Source organism: Pterocles gutturalis, unplaced genomic scaffold, assembly GCF_000699245.1.
Source record: "Pterocles gutturalis isolate BGI_N339 unplaced genomic scaffold, ASM69924v1 scaffold16978, whole genome shotgun sequence".
Classification (NCBI taxonomy): domain Eukaryota; kingdom Metazoa; phylum Chordata; class Aves; order Pterocliformes; family Pteroclidae; genus Pterocles; species Pterocles gutturalis.
The window spans coordinates 16601-40004 of NW_010123419.1; the positions used below are offsets into that span (position 1 = coordinate 16601).

Genomic DNA, 23404 nt, shown 5'->3' on the forward strand with positions numbered 1-23404 from the left:
GGTGCCCCTGCCAGTGGCAGGGGGTTGGAACTAGATTATCCAACTAGATGATCCTTTTAAGGTCCTTTCCAACCCAAACCGTTATGTGATTCTATGATTCACTGAGGAAACACAGTTGGTATGATCTCTTCTCCCAAGGTGGCCAGTTTGCCAGCAGCCCAGGTACCCCACAGCCACACCAGAGAGCCACAAACTGACTCATTGCAGCTGTGGCTGCCCTGGCCCACAGCACAGCCACTATCTCCAGCTGCCCTGAATTAAATCCCGTTGCAGCTAGAGCCAAGTGGTTCATATTGGACAGGCAGATATACCAGGGGACCTACACCAGGATCTGCTGATTCATATGTTAAAACAGATTATACCTCCTGCTTAAAAAAAAACCCAAAACAAAACAACCCACCAACCAACCAACCAAAAAAAACCACCAAAAAATAACAAAGAGGAAAAAATAAATATGAGGCGGCTACTTCAAACTTTGTCTCCCTAAAAAAATCTCCAAACTCTTCATTTTTTGTCTCTCTATGGTGACAGTGCCAGTGCTGCCAAGAGCAAACTGCTGCAGTTTGCAGACACCCTTCTGCAGCTGGGAGGCGGAGGAGGAGGATAGGGACCAGCTAATCTGGAATTTGTTGCAGGTTTCACACATGTAAACAAAAGCGGCCAGGCCGTGCAGGCGATCTGGGGCCTTGTTACATCAGCTCAAGATTGATTTGTCAACCATAACACAAAATAATCTTCCCCCTGCAAAAAAAACCCTCTCTCCCTCAGCAAATTAAGAGATTACCTGAGTGAACAGAGTTTGCAAAGGATTTTCAGATATAGTAACTTGGTGGGAGTAACTGAAAAGGAGATTGTTGCATTAGGACAGATTGCATTTATCTGGTTCCTGGATCATGATGTTAGAATTTCCTCTTGCGGCACCGTTGAGATAACCAGAGTCTCTATCTCCCTATGAAAGAAAAACACTTGATTTCCACACAAACAGAATGAGCTTACACAAGAGAAGTACCAGGAAAATCCACCTCTCCTGGCCAAGTTCTCTCTGCTCCGCTGGTGGAAATCAGGAGTAAATGCCTGAAGCCCTGAGACTTGCTGTGCGCTCCCACAAGCCCAGCTTTAGAAACTCATTACAGCAACAGGCTCAAGACAAACCTTTTGCTTAGTTACAAAGAGAAGGGATCACTCCTTCTGTTGAAATCAATGTTAAAACCACTGAGTGGCTTATGTAATGTAGCATCAGGCCTCCAAAGTGTTTTATGGCAGAGCACATCTGGAGTCAGCAAAAGGCTATCTCGGGCCAAGGACTTTGCTCTTTGCCATATATGACCTACACATGCGATTCTGGGCTGAATTCTGCTCCTAGAGTCACTGCTGAAGCCAGATAATGCAGATAAAAGTTTTGGAGCTACCTGAAAAATTAAAAAAAAAGTAAAATAAGCATTTTTTATTCTTAAAACTTTTTGAGCTGACTCTTTATATTTAGTGGTAAACAAATACCACTCTGCTCTCATATCAGAATGCGATTCCCAGAGCAGCTCATTCCTTTGCACAAGGACAAAAACCCAGCCCCTCGGCAAGAGGAGCCTGAATTTATTCAGGACTCCATAGGAAACAGCTGTTGCTTTCAACCCAGCCTCTCCTTTATCTCCTTTATTGTTTATTCATGTCTCAGCTAATACTAGCCACTGTGAGCAGGTCAGGACTCTGCACTCCAAAAAGCTCCTCCGAAGCTAATGGAACTCAGCCCAGTGCCAGTAGGATGGAGGAGCTAGGTTTTACATTATTTAATTCCCAGGTGGTGACAGAGGTAAATTCCTGACTTCATTAGCTAATAGTGCAGACAAGAGCCAGGCCTTTGCCCCCGGATTTCTGCAGAGGGGGGCAAATATTCAGTGAGTTGCATGAAGGAAACCAAATGCAACAAGCCAAACACAGAGCATGCCTTTGGACATTTCTCCCCTTCTCTGAGGTTGTTGACAATTCCTTTGTACTGCAAAGGCTGTTTACTCCCCCGCTCTTCTGTAACGAGATAGTGAGCAGGATTATGCTCAAAAACCTGCAAATGTTAATCTGTAAAGACTGTGCTGTGGTGTCACGGCATGCAGAAGTGGTCCAGAGCCCAAATAGACTGGTGATATTTCTACAGAGAAGCAGGGAAAAGGCACAGAGCGGTGACCCCGACAGGTATTTGCTGGAGATTTGCTACCAGGCAGGGGGAAGGACAACAGTAATGAGCCCAGTGTGAAGAACAGGAAAATGGAAGGCAGGGCTCCCATGTCCTCCTTCTAACTGCCTTTATTTGTCTCTGTTTCCCAGCCAAAACGTGGGTGTAATTGTTCAGGCACAGCGTGAAGCTTTAAAGACTCAGAGTGGATACGGCATAGTGAGAGGACAGCATGATGTCAGCAAGAAGTGAGTTGTTTTCCTCAGCAGTGGAAGAATTAGAGAGCTAGAAATTCAAGGATGTCAGGACTTCAGTCCAAATTGGAAAGAGCATTTGAGCTCACCAGATTGGCAGCGGACAGAGGGACAACCCTATGTCTCCCCTTGCAGAAAGGCTTGTTGATTTTCCTGAATTACGAACCACTGAGAGCTGAGCATTTCACTCACACTCTTTAAAGCACTGCAAAGCGGCATCCCCAGAGGGAGAGAACCAACATGAGTTTGCCACAGAGAGGGGAGAGGAGAGGTGAATTCCTGCTCGTAGAGCAGACCTCTTTTTATTTAACAGCAGATGACAGTGTCACTTATTTTCACAGACAGCTATTTAACAGTCAACATAAGGAAGCATCATGAATAGAGAACAGCAGACAAAGCATAAATTATACACCTTACTAAAGAATATGTTTCCTACTCTACTTTAAAACGCAGGCCAGATGTCTTCAGATACATCAACTGCTAGTTGGCATGGCAAAACCCTTTCAAGACCAGCTAACTCAAGTCACAATATGTGCTTGATTCGCTCGGCTGAACGGGGATCTTCCTGGGCTGTGAGCAGGATCCACACACAGCTGAAAATACGGTGGGAATGAGTCAGTTCCTTGGAGCTTGTGTGGGAGGCAAAGACAGAACTGTGGGTGGCTTCAAAGTGTTAAACAGCCTTTCAAATTCAGGACCAGTTTCTCAGAGGAATAAGGAAACAGAGATATTCACCCAGTCTGGATTTAGTTCCATGCCTTGGGTCAGCCTTGAGAAAATTGCTCTCTGATAGTAACAGCCATTTCCCAGGCGTGCAGGCCCGCTTACTGCCGAGCCAGTTCAGTCTCAGATGTAATTAAGATGTGGAGTTTAACAGCAACCCAGTTAGTCCCTCACCCACAGCAGGCTGCAATGGCCCCTCTCTCCTGACATCTGCAGCCTGCCTCCAAGGCAAAGCAGAGCCTCACCAGCTCCAGGTCAGGCGTTTGTCTGCCCATCTCTGCTCCCTGCATCTCACCCCTTTTGCTCGAGCTGCCTGGAATAACTCTGCCAACAGAGGCGTCTTGGGTGCCCACTCCCTGTGATGACGAAGAGCTGCTTCAACCTCTCTTGCTCTGTACTGGCAGGGAGTTTGCCCACCCTGCAGTCTATTGTTCCACATCTGGGGCCAGGAGCTCTGGGATGTGGTCCTACCCACACCCAGTCTGTGCATACTGGGGAAAGGGGATGCTGTGGGTTAAATTACCTGGTGCATTGGAAATTCAGGCCTCATCCAGTTCCCTCCTGCCAACTGTTTGCCATTCAGCCCTGTTCTCCTATAGTGCAACTGGAGTCTGGTCAGCTCTAAAGAGGATTTATTGCTTTTACTGGATCAGGCTCACCCTTCCATTTAAGTGGATTAATGTGCGTTAGCTCTAACTTAGCCCCACACAGCATTAGCCAAGTCAACATAAAGTTCCCTACTACTGGCAATGTTGTTGTTTTTTCCCTGTCACGATGAATTTTTAATGGTCTTTATGTGCAAAAGCAGCTTTGCAAAATCTTAGGCTCCTGCTTTCCAACTTAGATGATTTGGCATGTGAAGAATGCAATGAATATTTAAACCTGTAGTTTGGCATAAGTTGCGCAGAGTGGCTAGAAACCTAGCCCTGGTCTTTTGGGGACTGGCCAGCAACCATGCAAAACCCCCAGCCTGGAAGAAGAGCATGGGGGGCTTGTGAGGATACATCAATCTTCAGTGCTCAACCAAAATCACCCTAACCCTAATCACACCATTCTTTAAATTCTTTTAATTAACCTCAGGATTCATATGGAGGAGCTGTATGCGGGTGGAGCTGTGGGTTATTTGATAAATGACTTGGATCACTCTGCTGGTCGTATTTTATTGACGAGAGTAACTGCTGAAGGCTGTTATTTACCACTGGGACCAGGGTCCCCATCCCAGTAGACACTGTGCAACCATGTGGTAACAATCTTTGCCTGGAAGATCTTACAATCAAACCAGATTAGAAAAAAGGGTCAAAAATGAAGGGACCCCTCTTTTGCCCTCATCGTGCAGATGGGTGAACTAAGGGCTCACACACACATTCAAGCAGCCACCAATTAAGAGTTTACTGTAACCCTTCTGTATGCAATTTAGCCAACAGCAAATCCGAGGCAAATCGACTTAGCTTTATTGGCTGTAAAAGGGCACCCGGTTCAGGAGCCATCACAAGAAAACCTCCATCATCCGCTTGAACACACAAGGATAGATGCTGGAATTCAGCCAAGACAACGTAGCTTTCATCTTTTACATGAAAGGGGGCTCCCTTTGACATTTTGAGGCCCACTTTTTAAGAGCTGTTTTGCAAACTTCAGCTCACATGAGCTTGAACAATACGGAGACGTGTACTACCGAAATTTCCAAAGTAAGCAAGATTTCTGTATGCTGGACCCCATCATGCAAAGATGTATGCAGGAACAGTCCCATTGACTTTGGCTGAACAACTCCAACAGGTATCAGTTTGCAACCAGCAGCCACAAAGGACCTCAGCTGCAAGACATTTATTTCTGGTATCAATGTCCCCTGAGCCGTAGTTTTAGTTTAGACATTAGCATGGAAAGATGCACATTTCTTCAGAAATCACTGTTGCTCTCTATCAGCGCAGCTTTCTGGAAATCCCAGATCAAAATATTGGCTGTTCTGTGCTATTTAATTTGTGAAGCCATCAGACCTCCTGTAGCCAGTGGCTGTCTTCACGCATGATCATATTTAGGAGGCTCCATAAGCTGGTATGTCATTATCTCAGTGTGTTAATTGATTGAGTCTGGCCTACAGTCAGTCAGCTAGACTATTCCCTTTGGGTTGTTATTATTAGCAAGACAGAGACATTTTAAGCCTTTTGGAGCCCAGGAATCCCTCTCATCATGCAAGTAGAAGCCCAAGGAAAGCTCTTGGAATCACTGACTTTCCAGCTACGATAATTTAATTTTATAGATGGAAAGATACTCGTATTGATGCACAAGTGAGTGAGAAAAAGAAGTGAAAGCAGACTTCAATCTGGCAACAAAAAATAAAAGGCAAATCATCCACCTACAGCCCTTCAAAGATACAGCCAACACACTCAGCTGAATTAACAAATTGTGAAGCAGACCCTTTAGCAGGTAGAGCCAGACTGAAAAAAAATCAGGGCATTACTTGACACATTTCTTTGCCCTGATTGGGAAAACATGTCACTTCCCTCCTAGATATCACTGGTATATGTTAAAACAAGTATTCCACAAGTGATGAAAACAAGAGCGCTTGGTTTACAAAGGATGTGTCTGAGCATGTCTGGCTGTTTAAGAGAGAGATATGGTGTGAAAGCAAAGTTGGTCTTGTGGGGTGGATGTTTAGTGTCCAGTAGAGCGTGACTGCCAGCTGAGAGCTTACCCACAGGTAGGGCATTCATAACAAGGCTTTTTCCACATTGTTTTCCTGGTGTCTAACCAGGGATGAGCTCAGGCTTTGCTTTGCCTCAGCAAGAGGACTAACAGCACTTCATTTTACCCAGCTGCCTATTTTTATGAAGTAGGAAATTAGTTTCTTCAAGACCTCAGTTTGGTTTTCACTGGCCGTGTGGTTCAAGAACCATTTACTGAAGTCGGACAAGCAGAAGATTAATGGTGCAAATTCAAATCCTTTAGAAATGAAGCCAAAGTTGAATTTTTGTGTGTCTTTTTACTCTAAGCTGTGATTAAATTCAACGAGGCTCAGAGCCTTAGCACCCACATCTTAAAAAAACCCATACCTACTATTTTCAGTGATCTATGGACTGACTTCCAGAGATGCTAATCAGTTGTTCATGTTGAAGCAATCAGCAATTGCTAAACGATCAAATTGGAAGTCTCACGTTAGGATCCAAACATCAACCGTTGACTTTCTGCATCAGAACCCCAAAGTTTTTACTATTCGGCTGAATCGCTCATCTGGCCTTGTTTTAAGCAAAGCAGGTCCTTCACTTCTGTTACTTGTGACTGAAACTGAAAAGATGACCCTTAAATAGATTGTGATGGTAACTCAGGCTGGAGAATTTTACTGTATTTCTTTATAGGGGATGGGAAAGTGCATAGAAGAGCTTTGTACAAAGAAATAAACACAAAGAGGCATTTGGGTATTGTTATATGTATTAGCCAGGCCCTTTGAAAAATACCTGCCAGTAATTAGCCTTCTAACTCCGTATTTTGGGGGTGATTATATATTACTGAAGCCAGTGGGAAGTTTGCCATTGACCTCAGTGGGGTCAATGTTTTACATCTTCCCAGATAGGAAATCTTATGGGTTTCAGGAAGAAATTAAGACATTCAACACCTCTCAGAGCAAAAAGCCACTTGTACTTAGGAGCCTAAATATGGACTTTACACCATCTCAGACACCCAGTTCACCCTGGTTTATATTTGCAGCTACAGCACAGCTGTCTTTTAAAGTATCTGAGTCCCCAAAAAGATGCATTGTAAATCCAGCTCAATGTCAGCAAACTGACAAATAAACAAAACAATAAATTTTCTCTTTTCACTACCTGCTTCATCTCCTCAATCTGTTTTGTGTCTTTTGACACATAAGAGTCTTCAAAGAAACTGTATAACAATAACAACACAATATCATCTCAACAACAAGAAAATTAAGGTTAAAGGATCCCTAAAAGGGGATTATAAACACTTGCCAAGTGCAGGATTTGGAGAAGGAGACACTAGCATTTGCAAAATGGCTGCTATAGGGCCACAGCGCCTGAACATCATCACATTTGCAGGGCTATCTGTATGAAAAACTGTCTGGGAAAAAAAACCTCAAACTATCAATTCATCACTAGAAAAATCTCAAGAGAAAACAGTAGAGGGGTTGTTATGCTATTTCAGAGAAATCAAATAAATTTCCAATAAAAAATTGTTAGGCTTAATGAATAAACTCACTTTGTTGTTACATTCAATTGGATTTTTTTTTTGAAGAGGCACATAAACTTTCCTGTTTGAGGGGATAAATCAATGACAAAGTGTCTGATGCTGGGAAGAAATTTCCTCTGCTAGCAGATGATTCCAATACAGAATTTCTTGTATTCTTTGCCTTTGAAGTATCTGGTACAGGCTGTGGTTAGAGACAGGATATCAGCCTGACGAACCCCAAAGACATTTTCTTGTAGCTCAAAGTTCAGATGGTCACAAACAGCAGTTGTTCTGGTTAGAAAAAAGTATCACGCATTTGCTGTTAGTTCAAAAGCTCTCTGCTCAGCACCTGGATTTTCTGCTCTTCGTGCCACATCTTTACAACCACTTCCTTCAGGAACTGGCCGTAAAATGTGCTCTGATGGTGACAGCTCTTAAAACATTATGTATGTGAGTGGGTTTGAAAACACAGTCCTTTCAGGGGTGCTTCTTTGTTACAGGGCCTTTTTCTCATGTATGTCAGCCCAGAGGCACACTTTCAGCCTTTTAATCTTTGATTGGAAATTCAGCCTAATATCAGAAAGAGTTGCTGCCAGCTTGAAACCCTGCAAGCTATGAAAAATGATTGAAAGGTGGCTGAGGGAATGTCCCTGCCAATTTGTCATTTTTTAAGTCAAAACTGCTTGCTCCTCCTAGACACATTTTTTTCTTTTCCAGCCTGGTTTGTGAAGGTCCAAGTGAATGAAATGACCTGGCAACTGGGCACAGGAAAAAAAGGTGATGAGCTAAGTTGCTAAGGTTAAAATCAGTGATCCTGGGGTCCCACAAAGCCCTTTGTTGGCTGTCAACAGGATGCTCTCGCTTCTCACTCACCCACTTGTAACTTTGCAGGAGGCAGAAAGTGGCTCCCATTTCAAACACAGCCCATTAAAGACAGAACTTGGGAGCTGGTGCACTGTGTAGGATAAAAAAATGCCTTTTCATGGACTTAGGCTGTCATTGTACCTAGTGTCCCTTAAGAGAATGGGAGAGGGAGAAGACCATGGAAAGTTCATCCCAGGGAGTTGCCAGTGGAGGGGATACTTTGGGTTCCAAGCCTTGAGATACTGGCATCCAAATCCTGCAGATCCCAGGAAACAAATCCTGGCTTCATGTAAGTGTATGGGATTTTTGCCACTGACTTAAGTGGAGCCAGGATTTTACCCCAGGGAACTGGGGAATGCAAACTCCTGCCATCGAACGGTCTGTTCTTCTCCAGTGTTCTCCTACCTGATCCAGAAAGCAGTCCATTTGTTCAAAGTCTAGGGAAGCACAAATGCAGCAAACAGCATTGCATCTGTGATGGGTGCTAGAGTTTTGAAATTAAATGTATGAGGCATTTCTTGCTACCCCTCTGACACATTACTGCCCTTCGAATCTGCAAAGACAGGGGCAAGTGTAAGGACTTTGCTCACCCAGCAACCTGCTCCAGGCCTGTGGAACTTCTGGCTACATGTGGAAGCACACTATATCTCAGCCCTGCAGCAGACAGCAAAAACCATATCTAAACTATAGTACTGGCATGATTGCAAAGGCTGCCTTACTCTGGCCAAATGGTTTGCACCAAACCCCTCCATTTCAGGCAGGTGAATGAGTGCACAGGCTTTCCTACTCACCAAAATGCCCATGGATTCCCCATGTGACTCTCAAGTCACAGCAAAGCAGATACTCCTCTGACTGGAATACATCTCTCTGCTTCACACTATTGCTATTTCTCTTTCTACGTTGGAAGCCTTCCCATTCCTCTGGTTGGCTCAACCACTGAATGGGGTTCTGGGGTTTTCACCAAGATGAGGACGTTCACTGAGGTCTATTCACTAAGCGAACAGAGAAATCCTGCAGTGATACCCAATACTTGGGGCCACTGCACAGAAAACCCTATTCGTTGTTGCCAAGCCACCAGGGTCAGCCACACAGCTGGAGTTTTACTTGTTTATTTATTTATTTAAAGGTTTTTAGCTCATGTTGGTCATTTCAGATTTCTTCTCCAAAAGGATATGCATGCGCACACACATATGTGTATATATACATTTCCTGCTTGGCAGTCTGAGCTGCAGTGTTGGTCTGAACGCTCCTCTCCGAGGCACAGACCATTTGCCCTTCCCGGCAAGAATACATGCAAACTGCTGGGGGTACCTCAGCTTGAACATCAGGCTCTGTACCTGGTCATTGTGGTGACCCTAGGAGCTCTATTTTAGGTACCTCTCAAAAAAAAAAAAAAAAAAAAAAAAAGACTGTACTTCTACTTATATTTAATTTCTGGGATGAACCATATGTCTGGCATCTGCATTCAGTCCTAGCTTCTACTTTTTTTAGCTTCTTGGAGTTTTCTGAAACAAATGTATTGGGATTTTAATTTTGCAATGTTCAGACTCATGAACAAAACCAGCAGAGTGCTGCTTCTTTTGGCTGCACATACCAAAATGCTCTCTGTTTTAAGTTGTGGCCATCACTTTTGCAAATGTGGTTGAAAGTCATACTTTCTTACCCGGCTTTTATCGTTGTTCTCAGGAAGTTGTAAAGACTAAGCACTTTTAAAGTGAAATCACTTGAGTTCAGTAGTTCTGGAATTGGGCTTTTAAGGTTGGAAATGGCTCTCAGGGGCACAAGGATGACAATGCTTCAAATTTTAGAAGTGTCTGAGCTTTTAGTTTCTGAATCAAGTCATAGCTAAACATAATTTGAATACCGGAAATCTTGAATTAGAAGAGACGGTACATTTGGGAACATATCAGACTTGATACTTCAATGTCAAGGATCTCACTGTTCGCAGTGATGAGTTCCCTATCCCTGTTCTTTTTTCATAAGATTGAAAACTCACATCAGGAGTTTAAACAGTTAACAAGCTAACATTGGCACAACACTGAAACAGAGAAATTAAGAGTGTGAAAATCAGAAAAATGCTTGCTTGAAGTGGTAAGCCTGATACTAGTCCTTAGTTCCCTTAAAACAGATGTTGGCCAATTCTGCAGCTCGTCATGACACAACCTTAGAAAATGCAGAAAAAGAAATGGCAGTTCATATTACACTCTCTATATAATTAAGAATAATTAAGAATTCTAGGTAAGAATTAAGTTTAAGGCTGTGTATGACTTGGTAATGTCTTAGCCATCCCAAAGTATGCATTAATTCTAGCTCCCCCATGCAATGATATGTAACTTTAACATCAGTGACTCCTTAGGTCCTTACATGGTTTATATTAAACCTAGAAAGGACTTTCCTTGCCACCTCAGAGTACACACCAGCGCACAGAGCTGTGATTGTGCATGCAGAGAGCCGGGATGTGTTGTACAGTCCTCGGAAACCTTTCTCTTTGCAACCACCCAGACCACTGCTGTGAGATCCTGTCTCACACGACATTAGGCAGCAGTCTTGAAATCCAGCAGAAGCCAAACCAAAGTCTGTCGACTCTTCCTAAATGAATTTACAAGCGGGGAATGGGGGAATGAGATGAATGGCATGGGAAGGTTGCGCATGACTGCAGGGAAGTAACTAAAAATATTTGTAGAGATCTAAGTACACCACCCCAAAAATACACACATACTTTCCACCATTTAAATATCTTGTCTCTGGGTGGAAGCCAAACATTTTTCTATTTATTTCCACTTATGCCATCAAGATAGTAAAAAACTTAATTGCCTAATGTAAAATGTTAAGAAAATACCAGAAGGCTGAACAGGACAAGGTGTTAGGAGGATGTTAACTCATCTAGCATCATGTGCTGAAGAAAGCGTTTACAGTTGCTAGTGCTTGCAAGCTTGCTCTCAAATGATTTGAGAAGGCTGCATTTGGTCTGTATGAGAAGCCAAATTCTGCCTGTGATAAGCATTGGAAACACATGCAATGTTACCTCTTGTTTCCAGGCATCCTGACAGCTACTTCCAATTTGCATTTCTAAGTGGAATCAGCAGAGAAAGGAGATTTACACCTTCCTTGCTGACTGGGCCAATTGGTACCAGTAGAAGCACAAACCTCCCAGTTACTCTTCAGACAGGAGAGATGACATTTGAAGATGGTGATGGACATGTGCTCAGGGTACTAGTGTCACAAATTCCCCATGTGACATTATACAAGTCATTCAAACTCTCTTGCACTTACTAATTTTCACAACAGGAATAAGTCAGTTTGGCCTATTTAAATCACAGCTCTCTGAGCAGGGAGAGAAAAACTAGTTATTACTATTAAAGGAGGTCGGGTGAACCTTCCCTCATGCAGAATTTCTGCCCCTGAAGGTAATGCTGTGCAGCTGCAGTGACTCCTGAGAAATGCTTGACACTGTTATTGCGGTGCCTTGCAGGAAAACAGAGCTGTTGTAGATGGAGAGACCCACGCTGGTTATCCAGTTGCCCTCCTTTCCCCCTGCAACTCCTGACCTGACACTGCTTTTATGGGGAGAGGCTTGTTGGAAGTATTTGCAGGTTTCCTGAGTGAGCACAGCCAAGAAAATCCTCTCCTTGCTCTCCGTCTTTACTTTCACAGGCTACAAGGAAAAAAGTTCACACAGGTGCGACTGCTGTGACAACATTTGTCTGAACCCAAGGATGCCTCCCTAGGAGAAGGGCCTAGGGGTGAACTGGGTCAGCACCGTTCGTGCTGCCAAAGCGAGGAAAGGAGAGGCCAGGAGAGCCTTTCTGACTCAGGAAATGGTAGCACCATATTTAGTGTCAAGTCTCTGCTATAAAATGCAAGCTGCATTTGTCAGCGCCTAAAATTCAGCCTGGGTGAAAGGATATTATTCTAAAATGAAATTTGTATTACATTTACTACTGAAGTAGGTTTTTCATTTTTAAAGCCATAAAATATTCAACGTTGTTTCATATGGTTGCAAGCTTACACTATCTGTGTCCTCTCCAAACTCAGTCTCCTTGACTGCATCTTGCCAAGAGGACACTAACCGTCCCAGATGATCAAAAAAGGACCTCCAAATCGGTTTATCTGCATGCACAAGGTTGATTGACTTTCATGGTGCCTTGTATCTTGGTGGTGTTTGCATTTTCCATGGATCCAGAGTCCAAATGTACCATTTACCGTTCAAGTTTAGAAATTTCCAGGCATAAGCAACCCCTTTGATTCACAGACGAAAGGAAGAGGACATTGCAGGCTGCAAGAAGATCCACGGTTTAGCCAGGCCTTCTGCAGGACAAGCTGAATTTGAATGGCCAGGGAAGCACAGCACTGAAGTCTTCCTGCCATAATTAGTCAAGAGAGCATAATGAACCGTAAACAACAGGCCATTGGCATCTGTTCCCCGTGGATGGAGCAAACACCAATGAAGTATGGAAAGATTTTGTGAGCAGCAAGAGTCCTCCTGAACACACCACCTGACTCGCAGTGCATTTGCTTCTCATAAGGCCTCCAAAGTCTTTAAAAAAAATCTATAATATACACTTGTATCATAAATATAAACAGAAATCTATTTTTATATGAGCATCTAATATTTCTAGAAATAGATGAATACAAATATAAACCAATAAAAAGGGAACATGGACTCAGGATGTTAGCAAAGTTGTGACAAATTAAAACCATCAAGGTTATTTATGCAACTGGCACGTCACCCCGTGTGCTGCGTGGGCGCAGATGACGCAAAGCATCGCCACTGCAGGGAGCAAACCTTTTATCCGAGGACACGTACAGTTTGGTGTGCATGCTCTTTGCCTACCCTCTCACACGCCGCTTGAGGCAGCTTTGTGGCGAAACAAGCAGCAGCACATAGGAAAAAAGGAGCAATGGCTTGGTTCTATTATCACCTGGGTTAACCTACAGAAAAATAAAACCGGGCTTTTCATAAGCACGTGGTGTTGGCCTGACTAGCTCCCATTGGAAATAACTGTAAAAATTCAGACATACTCACTGGTTTTCCTCTGGTTTCGTCAGTCGATCAGCCACAGCCTGGTGTCTGTTTTAACTGGGTTATTCCTCTTCCATCTTCCACGTTCAACTTCTCTGAGCAGGGATGGCAGTTCCAGCTGCCCCAGGCATCTCTCCTCAGGGGCGGCAGCACCCAGGCAGCCCTGCAAACTCCCACTGTGCCTCAAACAGCGGTGTGGCCCTCGCCTGGCAGCCATGTGCTTTCCCCGTTTCTTTGGGGCCGCTCTGCTTGTCTGAAACAAAATAAAATGTCCCTGTGATGTATTTAGCCCAGCCCAAAGCAGCACATGGGATGAGGGCCCAAGGAGAAGAGAAGGGAAAACAGGAGAACTGCAGCTGCTGTCATGGCCACCAGGGCCTCCTGGGGCCCAGCGCCATTCCAGGGACATTTTCCTCCACCTGAAAACCACCTCAAAACACACTTGAAAACCACCTGCCCTCATGCTCCACAATGCATTTGGGCAAGTATAGCCCGTGCCCACAGCTAGCAGCATTCACCACCCAAAAAGGTAAAATAAATCAATTTTTTTTCCTCAGAAACCCCCGAGGTCTTGGGGAGGAGGCTCTGGAAATGGCCCCGTGTTTCCTGGCATCGTTTTGTTTTCCCCTCGTTTTCCAGCCAGCTGAACAACAATAAACTGCATCATTTTGATATGATGTATTTATATTTACATGGTACATTTTAAAGCAATAGCTACACTGATCATACATATTAGAAACAATAAAAAAAGAAGTTAAGAACTAAAATGTACATCATACACTTGTATATATATTTTTTTTTTACACAGAGGTAAAAAGACTTATAAAAATCAATACAACAGGGTTTTAACTTTTAGTATATAGATACAATAATGATGAGGCTTCAGGCACTTTAATTTGTTAACGTGAGCAATAGCTTGGAGAAAAAAACAAAACAAAAAAACTTTCCACAACAGGAAAAAAAAATTGGTTAATGTTTTGTTACCACAGATACAAAAATAAAATCTGAATAATTTCTCTCAAATGATTGATGTCAGTATTGCAAAGCTGACTGGGAGAACGCTACACACTGTTCAGCAGCAGTGTGGAAATTAAGGAGAAATATTTACAAAAAACCACCCATTTCTATCATTGTGCCCTTACACCACAGCCTTCACAAACCAAATAACACACACAGCAAAATCTACAAGTATTACAAAAACCCAAAAGAAGAGGGAGGGAGGAGAAGGTGAGAGAAAAAAAAAAAAAGAGGGATTTTTTTTTTTTAAAACTTTTATTTGCAGACATACAGAAAGGCTTGGAGTATGTCTACTTTACTTAAATAAATAGGGGCACTTCAAGATGGGACAAAATGCTGTAAGATCTTTTTGTAGTGTTGTGCTTTATAGAGAGACGATCTTACAGATGTTTGTTTACATGAAACAACTTTAAGAACAGAAATAAAAGGAAAAGGTTGTTCCATTAATTTTTTTTTCTCGAGGCTGGCTTGATATTTACTAGACACCATTGAGAGATTTGTCAACTGCTATTAGGCACAAAATATTTATATTTCATTCAGCAAACCCAGACACATCACCCAGAGTGTAACACTCCATCCCTTTTCTACTATCATTCATTTTTTTTCCCAACTGAAAAAATCCCCAGCAACTTCTACAAATTAAGCCTACCAAACTCTATAGTGTATAAGCACATTGCATACTTAATTCATGGTTGACTAAAAAGCTGTGATTAACTCTCAGAGGAACCGTTGGGACATTCCACCAAGAAAGAATGGCAAGCGTTCCTTTTACATTTGGCAAATTAATTAAAAAAAAAAAAAAAATTCCTCTCTTTTAAGACTGATGTCAATGTGCAATAGAGGGAGGGAAAGGACATGCGCCCACTGGCAATTTACTGCAGAAAGAAATTATGGCAGGAACAGCAGTGCCAGCTTTGACAAGCCAATCCCTAGCTGCCTCAAAAGTATTCAGATTGTACTATGCTAGTTAGAGCTTACTGCGCTAAATCTTTTTTTTTTTAATAAAAATTATTTGGCTATTCCTTGTAATATATTAGAAAAATACTCTTTTCCCAAGCTAATTACAAGCCTTGTACACAAGACAACATGACATTAAAAAAAAAATTAAAGTAATCTTATCCTGCTGTATGCACCTTATGCATCCACTTGATAAATCTGGGTGGTGAACTGGGGAGGGGAAAGCCAGGGAGACACTTCGGTCTGGGTCCTGCAAAGACTCACATGCTTCATCCTACACACAGACTCACAGAAATGCTGTTTGCACGCACAATATGTCGAAGCATGTAAGCATCTGGAGGACTGAGATCGCAGGTTGGGAAATGGAAGTGGTGGTTAACATCCTGGCTTTTGATTTTAAATACCTGTTTAGACTGCTAAATGTAGTTTACACTGTGGATGCGTATGTTCTCATGCTCATGTATTCTACAGAAAACAAACAAACAAATACGATTTTCCATATAATCCACCACTTAATGCAGCATTTCCCCAAAATTGCCATAATAGTGCTTTTGACATTGCATTGTTAATAATTCTTTGCATAACAACAATTTTCCTCATCTGAAACCTTAGTGTTTTATTCACAGATCATTACATGGCTGGCTAATGAAGAAGTTCCCTTTCTTTTGGGCAGAGCTCTGAAAACACAGTTTTATTTTTCCAAGGTTATTTAGGGAAAAAAGAAAACCCTAAAATTTAAGTTTCCCTTTCACGTAGTGGTCTGAAATGATTACAGGTAAGGAGAACTACCAGATTCTCAATGGTTATGTGACTATGGTAACTGAGCCTTGCTTTCTGTTCACAGAGCTTTATGAACAGAGAAATAATTTAAGATGTTTGCTGAAGGAAATGACGATGGACTCTAGAAGAGAAACTGCAGCTTAGATGGCTATTTTGGCTCTGGAAAACAGAACAAAAACCCCAAAGAAAACCAGTGACAGAAATACTGTGTTGCGGTACAAGTTTGTTACTAGCACACCTTCTATACACACACAATAACTTGACGGCAAGTTAAAATACCTTCCAAGTGAGATTTCATTCACTACACCACCCCGTTTCTAGAAATGCCAAAGCCTGTTAACATGCTGATGGTACCGCACAAGCAGAGGCAAGACGGACACAACCTGGAGATGTTCTACGATCCACCACCATTTAAAGCAGTTCTTTTATCAAACTCATTTTAACTGAAGAAAAAAAATAAACATGTACAAGACAGTCTGTTTTGATTACAGATTAATAATACAAAAGTCTATGCTGTAGGGTTAGTTAGTTAGAACACTTGATGAGCAAATCAATGCAGTGTGAGCCCCAGATGACCAAATGTAAAGTGATCCGAACTGGCGCTTTCTGGATGCTGTTGGGCACAGTGGCTGCATCAAAATGAGTGATCTCAATGCTCCAAAACCAACGTGTTCCTTGGACTACAGGAAAAACGTAACACTTTGAATGCATCTGTAGTCATCCAGCAGCTTTGTGTTTTCCACCACAGCACCTGCACATGACCCCACAGTGGTAACAAGCCCGAAGCGGCAAGTAACAGCACATACATGGAGCAATGAAAGACAAGGCGATAAGAGCCATCCACCGGAGGCAAAACATTTCATCACTGGTGTCGCACGAGCAAGGATCCGTATAGTCTCCTTCTGGATCGGACATACAGTGATAGAGCATAGTGTCTGCACACCACATACAGCTCACTCGATGGATGCAAGTCTTGACGCGGTCTGGAGCATCCTGACATTGACCCCGTTTGTTCTCCTCATGGTTGAACATGTCCCTGCAGTACACGCACCGCGACCTCTCACCATCTTCCTTCCTCCTGGGCTTGAATTTGACAGGTTGAGTCTTTATCACAGCACCCTTTATATCTTCACCCAGGTCAAAGTCCGAGTTGTCTACGTAAGGATAAGTGTATTCGTGTTTTGAGGCCTCGCTTTTGGCAAAACGTACGTAGGAGTCCATGTCATCAGGATCAAAGTTCTTTCCTCGTGCTGGGGCATGGCGATAGTCCTCGTATCCGGTCATCCAAATCTTTTCCCGAGGATTGATGCGCACTATCTCCTCATCATCATCTGGAAAGTTGACATGCCGGTAGGATCGCGGTACTGACTGCAGAAGTAGGGATGGAGATGAAGAGGGAGAAAAGATAAGTAAGCTCACTTTGCTATCAGCAATCACTGCCTCCTTAAATAGAAAAACCCAATATTTAACAATTTTGTCCTTCCTTCTTTGTACACCATTCACTGTGACCCATCACAGAGTTTCAACCTTTGGCTCAGCAACAAGTACAACTGTCACAGATCTACAGTGGTCTGCGTGTACATGGTACAACATAACATATTAAATCACAGTGTAACCCCACCCTTTTTTTAATAATTGGAAGCCATTTAAAGGTAACTGAGAAAGAAAGGGGGAGAAAGGAAAGGGGGGGGTCTTTCAGGGATGTGGGGAGAAGACCAAACACCAGTCTTAGCTATGGCAGACATAGCCATTTAAGTGGCACCAGTGGAAAGAAACCTTACTTGTTCTAGATGGTAGTGGTCAGAGCTATAATGGTCGTGAAGGTGTCCACGAGTGCAAATTCTTCGATGTTCGCAAGATGCAGGAGAAGCCAGAGTTCGCACAGGCTGTTCCCTTTTTTGAGAGGAGTTAGAGGAGCTATCTGTAGCATTCTGTGGAAAGGGAGGAAAAATATTGTCATACATTCAGCTGTTACTGCACACGGTATTAAAAGAGATGTTTTGCCACTCGCTGACTTTGTGCACACCTGCAATATTGGCAACACCTGACAGCAGGCAGCTTCATTTTCACACAAAATACTTGAGAGAGGCAAATCTGTTGCTAGGCCATAAAAGCTGTCACCACACACATGGAAAAATAATAAGCCATTGCCTACCCATGACATATTCACCAACACCACTTCTATTTGCTTGGTGTGTTAGTTGGCACGCTAGAAGCTACCTATGAACAGCAAAGTTACTCTCCGTCAAATGATGCAATCGTTTAAGTCCTGTGGGCTGACTCAGAGCATCTGTGTACCTGGGCTGTACCCCACTAGTTACCCAGGCTACAAAAATACTGGCAATTTTGTTAACATGCAGGCATCCCATTAAGCCAAAAAAACTCCTTTACATGTTCTTCCCCTAACACCGAATTCCAGTTCATCACAGGTTACTTGAATAATTAGCTTTCCTTTAAAAACTGCATTTTTTTTTCTCATTTTTGTTGCTAATCTCTAATGTACAATAAATATTACTTTTGTTTTTATACAGTCCTGGCTCATGGTGAGTGCTTTCTTTAGGTTAATTAGTTACATCATTACACAACAATGATCATGGAAGGGTGAAATATCACTCAATAACATGCTGTGGCCAATATCCACAGCTTCTTCATATATGTATTTCTCCTGCTGGAGAAATACACAGTGGGGTACCAGTTTTAGCCATCCTCTCTCCATAGCCCTTTCTTGGTTAAGACAGCTTCCACACAATATCTAGATATTCAGGATTTTGCCCATTAATTCTTTAAAAAGATTGGTTGCGCTTTTTCATATTACCATGAATATCAGAGGACAGTTGTTAAATGCAGCAACAGATCAGGAGCAGGAAAAAGAGCCTCCATGCACAACGATCAGAAGACCTGTAACATCGCATATTGCTAAAATATTGGTGGTTTGAACTAAGAAGAGTCTCCATCCCCCTTCAACTAACAAGCTGTGTTGCAGCTATGGCAAGTCCAAGGGAAAGGTTTCCATTTGCCACAACAGTCAGCTACAGAAACAACCTCAAGAGCAGAGAAAAGTTGAATTAGTAGTGGGAGAAGACTGGTTTTACATGAAAACCCTTCTCTCCTTGTCAATAATGCACTCTCTAAATATTGTTTTCCAATTAATCATACTAGACATGTCTCTTACTCCAAGAATACAAGAACACTCATTGTGGATATTTGTTTTTCTGAAAACAACACTACGAAGACTCTGCCCAAAGGTGAGCATACCTTAAAGCATTACAACACAAAATAGATTTTGATCCTCTTTAAGCAGTATAAAAGCACTGAACTCCCAGCTTACTTTGTTGAAAGCAAATATACAGATCTGTTTGCAGTGTGATGTAAAGCCAGGCTGGGTTATCTGAGAGGTACAACAAGCAGGATGAGTTTTGAATGGCTGACGCACCCATTAGGAACAGACTTTTAATGCATTTGTTTTGATTGTGTGGGTTTTTTTTTGTTTTGTTTTGTTTTGTTTTTTTTTTAAACAGGTACCTAGAAGCAGGACAACCCTTAAGATAGTTAACAACACCTTTAAAATGTAACTGCACTGGTATTCAGGCTCTTTTTAAAAAGTGGTTTCATCAGCCCAGTCTTCATAACTTATTAGACAGAGGCACTTCAAATCTGAGGTTTAAACCCTTCAAAGCTATTTCTTGTGCCTGTAACTTTAGTTCCTACAATATCTAGCAAATTTTGGGGACCCTTTAAAATAAAATTAGCAGCTTCTACAAGCAAGTATGTCAAAATAATATTAAGCTTCCAACCTATCTGGAACACCTGAGAAGAGTTAGTATTTAGTTACAACAGCCACCTCACAGGAGTACCTTTTTGCAGGATCGTATGCGGTGCAGACCCAGATGCAGAGCTGTAATTTAAGCTTCTCAGAACAGAAAGGCACACACCCCACAGTCCGGGCAGCCTCAGCCTGCAGCATGCTTTCAAAGTTAAACTTTGACTGGCATGAACAAAAGAGAAGGCAGAGCCTCAACACGGTGCAGTGCCAGCCAGCAGGACCCTTCACCTTCACTGGAACCGTAGCTGAGCCCTGCTGGGACAAGCCTTTCACGGATACGCTTGCTCATGGTCAAAATAACAAAGCCTGGGACAATAACCCAACTGGAGGAGGCTGCACACACTGGGTTGCAACCCCCTCACCCTTCTAGATGAGAATAAAAACCCCAAACTGGATATAACTGCTAGATGATCTCAGTGGGGCAGCTGGAAGCTACAACCAGCCCTCCAAGCAGTGTGCTATTTGCTGCCTCTTGGGGAAGGCAGCATTTCTGCAACAGGCAATTGGAAAAGAGGCTGTAGTGATTTTTATCTTGCCTGATTCCTATCTACCCTTGCTTTCCTCCACACCTTATTCTCCTTCAGACCTGGCAGGGCAACTGACTCTCCTCCACATGTGTTGACATGGCTACAAAACCTGTTTGCAGCATACCACAGAGGCTGCGGCTCTGGCCTCTGCTTTCACCTTACTAAAAATTGCTGCATTTCCACATTCAATGTCCTCAGATTAGAGGGGCAGCGTGCCAACACAAACACTTATTGTAAGCGCCCAGAAAGGGAGAAAGCAAGCTATCTGAGACTAGGTCTCTGCTCACTTGTCCATAAAAAAAGTTCACGCTGCCTCCTGGTTGGTGACTCTAAAGGCAATAGATTGTCAAATGCAGTGTCTGCAGGGTTACATTGCTGACCATCAGCTAGGAGAAGCACTGTTACTTTGCAACAAGGTCCCCAATTGAAGCTTCAAACTTCTGTAGGAGAAAAGAGGAGGCTCTCGAAACATAGGAATGACTGATTGGAATATTGGAAAAACCAGAAAATGCCCGCCTCCCAAGCAGGAGGTCACCAATGAACCCCACAGGCTCCTCACCTGTGCTGGTGAACATACTCATCAATGACCTGAAGAAAGACGTGAACAACAAGATGACACAGTCTTCTGATAAAATGTAAGTTATTCAAGGGAGTAAAAATGAAACCTGACCTTGAAAACTTGCTTAAGAATCTCATAATTCTGAAAGACTCCACATTAAAAAGAAAAAATAGTTAACTACCCCTAAAGTGCAGAGTGACAGAAACGCCTTGATCTCACATGTACAATGATGCACTGAGCCAGCTATCGCTGCTCAGGAGAGAGGTCTTGGGGTTAAAACAGACAACCCTGTGACAGTAACAGCTCAGTGGCTCAGTGACTGATTAAAAAAAAAAAGCAGCAGCAGAAGCAAAGATCATCACCAAGGCACTCCATGTATCTGGTGTGCTTCTCCAGTCTGTCTGCGGTTCTGGCCCCCCCTCCACCCTGTGTCAATAAGGATATTTCCACCATGGCAAGCTCACAGAGCCACGGTCAGGACAATCGAGGACAGCGGATGGCTTCCTAACAACAGCTAACTAAATAGCCTGGGGGTCTCCAGCCTTGAGAGAGATGATGGAAGGGACCATGAAGACAGGAAGAGAAGAAGTCTACACAATCATGAGTCCCACGGGAATGGGAGTAGGAAGAGATTATTCTTTTGGTATCCTTTGGAAGAGAAGATCACGAGGCATTCACTGGAACAGGCTCAGATAAGGTTCAAACGGAGGGAGGTACTTCTGACAGAGCCCATAGTTAAAACGTGCTTCAAGAAGACATATGGAAACCCTCAGAAGAAAATAAGTGACTGAGGATCAAAGGCATGATGATGCTCAGGCCTTTGAAAAGGTACCCTTCTCTCAATATCACTCCATTGGGACCAAACCTGGACTTGGTGACTCGTGAAAATCAGGCACATTCTCAAAGAAAATGCACTCTCATCTTCAGTCAAGTGCCACTATGGACAAATGATTGCAAGACCTTGCCAGCGATGGCAGCAGGGAACAACCTCTGTCTCCTATAAGAAGACTACGTCTTGGCTGTGATTTTCAATGCATAGCAGTGAAAATTTTGGTGAGGACGGTGGAGAGGGGAGACATGAGAGTACAACAAAATACAACAAACCTGCCTGCACGAATACATCTAGAAAGGACGTGGTCTCCAGGGCCAGGCTATTTCACTGATGGAAAAACATACCCAAACCATGGAGCTACCAGTGTGTGAGAGAAACACTGTCTTCCCCTAAAGCCTGTTGAAACTGATCTGGCTCCAGTATTTGTTTTTGAGGGGAAACTATTGAAAACACATCCAATAGCCACATAAGAGAAGTGAACCCAAAACTAAAGTTGTTGGAACAGGGAGTCCAGTAAGAAACTGTTTCAACACGCCCTCAAATGCTCAATTAGAAAAATTTGTGCTGCACGTACTAGAGCTTTGTGATTCTGATTTGTAGTTGTGAAGTCTTGTGGTTTCACTGCTTGGATAACAAAATCATTAATCATGACCATAATAGCAATTTTATAGAACCCATGCAACCCATTTCCTTTTACAAGTGAACTGTACATATCTGAGTGAGCACACATACCGCATGTTTGATATGGCTACTTTAAGAAACAACTCTGAGCTTCTACATGAAAATGATTGTGATAATAAAAAAAAAAGTGTCGCTGTTTCCCCCTTAGACTTTCAGAAGTGACTCATTAAATTAAAAAGACCTAGTCATTAGTAAAGAAGATTATGTTAATCATTTACTGCTGTTTACTTCTCATTGAAATGGATTTGTTACGCCAGAACAGCCAGCTAATCAGGTGCTCAAGTAATATTCTGAGATAAGCATCTATCATAAAAACCAATGAGAAATAGAAGCCTTCTCGTGCTCCTGAACTGGCCTGACCACCTTGCCTCTAATGGTTTTACAGAACAGTTTCACCCCATGTGATGCAACATTCAAGGGTGACTACAAAAAAAGTTTCATCTCAAAATTATGAAGCAATACAATCTGCGGCAGCTTGTCAGAAATTGATTGCTGGAGGGAAATCATGGAGCTCTGTCACTTGTAACTTCCAGAAGTGTTCTCAGACAGTTAAAGTACTTGCAAGCTTGCTGTAAAAAATAATTGTGGGTCAAGCAAGACAAGATTTTTTTTTTTCCCCTCTAGGATTTTAATGGTTACATGTGGTGGGGAGGGCAAGGGGAAATAGAAGTATCAGGATGTTGAAGGTAGTTTCTCAAGTAATGGTCCTAAAGGAATTGAAAACCCGTACCAGCCTGGCCTTTGCAAAGCACCAGCCCTCTACAAGCTGACCTGCTCTCTACCACCATGCTCTGCTTTGCTCATCTCCCACTGTTGCGCAAGCCCGCTCACCGCACCACCCCTATCTGAGGGGGGCTGCTGACACTCAGCATGGAACTGCAAAACCTGGTGGGGGCTCAACGTCTCATCTTCACCAAGACAGCCTTCTTCAACAGACAAACTTCCTTGCAGCAGTTCCTGTGTTCACTTCAAGAAGCCTGGACATGTTAAAGAGGAGCCCATTGCCACCTTGTCATCTGAAAAG

General features: G+C 42.9%; 1 protein-coding gene across 1 annotated transcript in view; it reads right to left on the minus strand.

The window, feature by feature from the left end:
- Window positions 1-15282: 15282 nt before the first annotated feature.
- The window catches only part of SPRED2 (sprouty-related, EVH1 domain containing 2), a 35851-nt gene continuing 27729 nt past the window's right edge, over window positions 15283-23404 (minus strand). The window contains exons 5-6 of the mRNA XM_010077896.1: window positions 17740-17889; window positions 15283-17326 (exon numbers count right to left, since the gene is read on the minus strand). Coding sequence (XP_010076198.1) covers window positions 16676-17326; window positions 17740-17889 — 801 coding nt within the window. The 3' untranslated portion in view covers window positions 15283-16675. The remainder of the gene's footprint in view (window positions 17327-17739; window positions 17890-23404) is intronic.